Source organism: Triticum urartu, chromosome 6A, assembly GCF_056163025.1.
Source record: "Triticum urartu cultivar PI428250 chromosome 6A, HENAU_Tu73, whole genome shotgun sequence".
NCBI classification, from domain to species: Eukaryota; Viridiplantae; Streptophyta; class Magnoliopsida; order Poales; family Poaceae; genus Triticum; species Triticum urartu.
The window spans coordinates 396,419,465-396,425,636 of NC_141878.1; the positions used below are offsets into that span (position 1 = coordinate 396,419,465).

General features: G+C 46.4%; 1 protein-coding gene across 1 annotated transcript; it reads right to left on the reverse strand.

The window, feature by feature from the left end:
- Positions 1-1,208: 1,208 nt before the first annotated feature.
- Positions 1,209-1,985, reverse strand: LOC147965380 (uncharacterized). The gene has a single exon (XM_087530434.1). It carries the CDS (start codon positions 1,983-1,985, stop codon positions 1,209-1,211), a length of 777 nt encoding a protein of 258 aa, XP_087386560.1.
- Positions 1,986-6,172: the final 4,187 nt, after the last annotated feature.

A 6,172-nucleotide genomic window follows, 5' to 3' on the forward strand; every position in this document is an offset into this window, starting at 1 on the left:
CCCAGAAGAGTGTTGTACGTCCCGACCGCGCTGTGCTCCTCATGGCTGCCTGGCACAACAGTTTTGCTTCATCCGCGACTTTGATTCAGAACTCATTCCAAGGCCTTGAATCGTCGGTCCTTTTGATCCACGGCCAACGGGCTTGCATGGCTACATTCATCCATCTTAGGTTTGGCAGCCCCAATCCACGTGCCCACTTCGGCGTACACACCATGTCCCATGCAACAGCACAGTTGCCGCCATTTGCTTTAGCTCTTCTGCACCACAAAAGCCTCGGCAAATCTTGCTCATTGCCGCGATAGTTTTCATAGGAAGATCTATAGCCATCATAGCATGGATAGGCATGGCGCATAGGACGGACTGCATAAGAGTTAGTCGGCCACTCTTTGGCATAAGAGCTGCCCTCCATTTTGGCAATCTATTTGCCATGTGATCCACCAAGTACTGTAGCTGTGTTGCTGATTGCTTCCTTAACGATAGTGGTAGCCCAAGGTATTTTATCGGAACGATCCCAAGGGGCACTGCAGCTCATTGCATGCCATGGCTATCTCTTCCTCGGAGCACCTGATGGGTAGGGTTGCAGATTTGTGCATGTTGATTCTCAGCCCTGCCACCTCCCCAAACAGCTCAAAAAGACACTTGCAGACCTCAAGATCCATTGGATTTGGCTTGACAAATAGTACCATGTCGTCTGCAAAGATGGATAGGCGCTTCCTCATGCCTACGCGTGCCAGGGGTGTCAGCACTCCTCTACTCATGGCTACCTCGAACATCCTTTGCAGGGGCTCCATAGTTAGTATGAAAAGCATTGGGGAGATAGGGTCGCCCTAACGCAGCCCTTTATAGTTGTAGATCGTGTCACCCGGATCACCATTAACCATGATCTTGGTGGTCGATGTTGCAAGGATCCCGCATATCCAAGATCTCCACCTCGGCCCGAAGCCCATCTGATGCAAAACCTCAATAAGAAAAGGCCACTGTACGGAGTCAAAAGCTTTTGATATGTCAAGCTTGAGCAGCACGGTTGAACTCCTCAAGGCATGCAACCGTCTCGCCATGCTCTGCACAAGCATGAAGTTATCGTGCAATGATCTGCCCTTTACAAATGCACTCTGGTGATTGCCAACCAATTTGGGTAGATCCTCCACCAACCGACAAGCAAGTACTTTCTCAAAGATCTTGATGGCCCCGTGAACAAGGTTTATAGGTCAGAAATCGCCCACCTCCAGCGCTCCCTCCTTCTTGGGTAAAAGCGAGACGAGAGACTTATTGATTGCGGCCAAACCTCTCATATCCCCCTTGTAAAAGTTGTCCATTGCCTTCATGAAATCCTCCTTGATGATGCTCCAACATGTTGCATAAAACCTTTCGGTAAACCCATCCGGTCCTGGAGCTTTATCCATGGGCATGCTCTTGATCACCTTCTCCACTTCATCAGCCGTAAATGGGTGCTCCAGATGCGTTAAGTCCAGGTGCGGTAGGCCCAGCATATCCAAATTCAGAGTATGGATCCTAGCAGCCGAGGCACCAAATGCCGCACCAAAGTAGGCGTCCACTGCCGATGCAACCTCGTCCTGCCCAGTATATAGGTTCCCATTGTGCTTAACTGATCTTATGACATTCTTTCTTTGCATGTGACTAGCTTGCTGGTGGAAAAGCCTAGTGTTTCCGTCACCCTCTCGCAACTGCAGAAGCCTTGATCTCTGTCTCGCTATCGTCCTCTCCAGGGAACTCAACCCAAGTAGCTTCTTCTTCAGGCATTTCCTCAGCTCCCTCTCGGCATCAGATAATGCTCTTCCCTCCATGGCGATGTCAAGTTGCTTAATAACTTCGAGCGCAATGGCTATTTGCAGTTTCACATTTCCGATCCAAAGGTCACTCCACCTTTGGAGGCTCACCGCAGTGGCTCTTAACTTGTTGTGCAGCGTGATATAGTCATTCGTGGCTGCAAGTGTTGAGCTCCAAGCCAACTTAACCACATCCATGATGAAGGAAATATGCCCTAGAGGCAATAATAAAGTTATTATTTATTTCCTTATATCATGATAAATGTTTATTATTCATGCTAGAATTGTATTAACCGGAAACATAATACATGTGTGAATACATAGACAAACAGAGTGTCACTAGTATGCCTCTACTTGACTAGCTCATTAATCAAAGATGGTTATGTTTCCTAACCATGGACAAAGAGTTGTTATTTGATTAACGGGATCACATCATTAGGTGAATGATCTGATTGACATGACCCATTCCATTAGCTTAGCACCCGATCGTTTAGTATGTTGCTATTTGCTTTCTTCATGACTTATACATGTTCCTATGACTATGAGATTATGCAACTCCCGTTTGCCGGAGGAACACTTTGTGTGCTACCAAACATCACAACGTAACTGGGTGATTATAAAGGTGCTCTACAGGTGTCTCCAAAGGTACATGTTGGGTTGGCGTATTTCGAGATTAGGATTTGTCACTCCGATTGTAGGAGAGGTATCTCTGGGCCCTCCCGGTAATGCACATCACATAAGCCTTGCAAGCATTGCAACTAATGAGTTAGTTGTGAGATGATGTATTACGAAACGAGTAAAGAGACTTGCCGGTAACGAGATTGAACTAGGTATTGAGATACCGACGATCGAATCTCGGGCAACTAACATACCGATGACAAAGGGAACAACGTATGTTGTTATGCAGTCTGACCGATAAAAGATCTTCGTAGAATATGTAGGAGCCAATATGAGCATCCAGGTTCCGCTATTGGTTATTGACCGGAGATGTGTCTCGGTCATGTCTACATTGTTCTCGAACCCGTAGGGTCCGCACGCTTAAGGTTTCGATGACAGTTATATTATGAGTTTATGCATTTTGATGTACCGAAGTTTGTTCGGAGTCCCGGATGTGATCACGAACATGACGAGGAGTCTCGAAATGGTCGAGAAATAAAGATTGATATATTGGAAGCCTATATTTGGATATCGGAAGTGTTCCGGGTGAAATCGGGATTTTACCGGAGTACCGGGAGGTTACCGGAACCCCCCGGGAGGTATATGGGCCTTAGTGGGCTTTAGTGGAAGAGAGGAGAGGTGGCCAGGGCTGGGCCGCGCGCCCCTCCCCCCTAGTCCGAATAGGACAAGGAGAGGGGTCCGGCGCCCCCCTTCCTTCTCTCTCTCCTCTTTCCCCCCTCCCGAATCCTATTCCAACTAGGAAAGGGGGGAATCCTACTCCCAGAGGGAGTAGGACTCCTCCTGGCGCGCCCTCTCCTGGCCGGCTGCACCCGCCCCTTTGATCCTTTATATACAGAGGCAGGGAGCACCCCTAGACACACAAGTTGATCCACGTGATCATATTCTTAGCCGTGTGCGGTGCCCCCTTCCACCATAGTCCTCGATAATATTGTAGCGGTGCTTAGGCGAAGCCCTGCGACGGTAGTACATCAAGATCGTCACCACGCCGTCGTGCTGACGGAACTCTTCCCTGACACTTTGCCGGATCGGAGTCCGAGGATCATCATCGAGCTGAACGTGTGCTAGAACTCGGAGGTGCCGTAGTTTCGGTGCTTGATCGGTCGGGCCGTGAAGACGTACGACTACATCAACCACGTTGTGATAACGCTTCCGTTGTCGATCTACAAGGGTACGTAGAACACACTCTCCCCTCTCATTGCTATGCATCACCATGATCTTGCGTGTGCGTAGGAATTTTTTTGAAATTACTACGTTCCCCAACAGTGGCATCAGAGCCTAGGTTTTATATGTTGATGTTATATGCACGAGTAGAACACAAGTGAGTTGTGGGCGATATAAGTCATACTGCTTACCAGCATGTCATACTTTGGTTCGGCGGTATTGTTGGACGAAGCGGCCCAGACCGACATTACGCGTATGCTTACGCGAGACCGGTTCTCCCGACGTGCTTTGCACAAAGGTGGCTAGCGGGTGACAGTTTCTCCAACTTTAGTTGAACCGAGTGTGGCTACGCCCGGTCCTTGCGAAGGTTAAAACAACACCAACTTGACAAACTATCGTTGTGGTTTTGATGCGTAGGTAAGATTGGTTCTTGCTTAAGCCCATAGCAGCCACGTAAAACATGCAACAACAAAGTAGAGGACGTCTAACTTGGTTTTGCAGGGCATGTTGTGATGTGATATGGTCAAGACATGATGCTAAATTTTATTGTATGAGATGATCATGTTTTGTAACCGAGTTATCGGCAACTGGCAGGAGCCATATGGTTGTCGCTTTATTGTATGCAATCCAATCGCGTTGTAATGCTTTACTTTATCACTAAGCGGTAGTGATAGTCGTGGAAGCATAAGATTGGCGAGACGACAACGATGCTACGATGGAGATCAAGGTGTCGCGCCGGTGACGATGGTGATCACGACGGTGCTTCGAAGATGGAGATCACAAGCACAAGATGATGATGGCCATATCATATCACTTATATTGATTGCATGTGATGTTTATCTTTTATGCATCTTATCTTGCTTTGATTGACGGTAGCATTATAAGATGATCTCTCACTAATTATCAAGAAGTGTTCTCCCTGAGTATGCACCGTTGCGAAAGTTCTTCGTGCTGAGACACCACGTGATGATCGGGTGTGATAGGCTCTACGTTCAAATACAACGGGTGCAAAACAGTTGCACACGCGGAATACTCAGGTTATACTTGACAAGCCAAGAATATACAGATATGGCCTCGGAACACGGAGACCGAAAGGTCGAGCGTGAATCATATAGTAGATATGATCAACATAGCGATGTTCACCAATGAAACTACTCCATCTCACGTGATGATCGGACATGGTTTAGTTGATTTGGATCACGTAATCACTTAGAGGATTAGAGGGATGTCTATCTAAGTGGGAGTTCTTTAAGTAATATGATTAATTGAACCTAAATTTATCATGAACTTAGTACCTGATAGTATCTTGCTTATTCATGTTTGATTGTAGATAGATGGCCCGTGCTGTTGTTCCGTTGAATTTTAATGCGTTCCTTGAGAAAGCAAAGTTGAAAGATGATGGTAGCAATTACACGGACTGGGTCCGTAACTTGAGGATTATCCTCATTGCTGCACAGAAGAATTACGTCCTGGAAGCACCGCTGGGTGCCAGGCCTGCTGCTGGAGCAACACCAGATGTTATGAACGTCTGGCAGAGCAAAGCTGATGACTACTCGATAGTTCAATGTGCCATGCTTTACGGCTTAGAATCGGGACTTCAACGACGTTTTGAACGTCATGGAGCATATGAGATGTTCCAGGAGTTGAAGTTAATATTTCAAGCAAATGCCCGGATTGAGAGATATGAAGTCTCCAATAAGTTCTATAGCTGCAAGATAGAGGAGAACAGTTCTGTCAATGAGCATATACTCAAAATGTCTGGGTATAATAATCACTTGATTCAATTGGGAGTTAATCTTCCAGATGATTGCGTCATTGACAGAATTCTCCAATCACTGCCACCAAGCTACAAGAGCTTCGTGATGAACTATAATATGCAAGGGATGAATAAGACTATTCCCGAGCTCTTCGCAATGCTGAAAGCTGTGGAGGTAGAAATCAAGAAGGAGCATCAAGTGTTGATGGTCAACAAGACCACTAGTTTCAAGAAAAAGGGCAAAGGGAAGAAGAAGGGGAACTTCAAAAAGAACAGCAAGCAAGTTTCTGCTCAAGAGAAGAAACCCAAACCTGGACCTAAGCCTGAAACTGAGTGCTTCTACTGCAAGCAGACTGGTCACTGGAAGCGGAACTGCCTCAAGTATTTGGCGGATAAGAAGGATGGCAAGGTGAACAAAGGTATATGTGATATACATGTTATTGATGTGTACCTTACTAATGCTCGCAGTAGCACCTGGGTATTTGATGCTGGTTCTGTTGCTAATATTTGCAACTCGAAACAGGGACTACGGATTAAGCGAAGATTGGCTAAGGACGAGGTGACGATGCGCGTGGGAAATGGTTCCAAAGTCGATGTGATCGCAGTCGGCACGCTACCTCTACATCTACCTTCGGGATTAATATTAAACCTAAATAATTGTTATTTGGTGCCAGCGTTAAGCATGAACATTATATCTGGATCTTGTTTGATGCGAGACGGTTATTCATTTAAATCAGAGAATAATGGTTGTTCTATTTAGATGAGTAATATCTTTTATGGTCATGCACCC

Bases quoted from the DNA above. Each gene is read 5' to 3' on its own strand.
- LOC147965380 (XM_087530434.1), bottom strand. From the start codon at position 1,985: ATGGATGTGGTTAAGTTGGCTTGGAGCTCAACACTTGCAGCCACGAAT.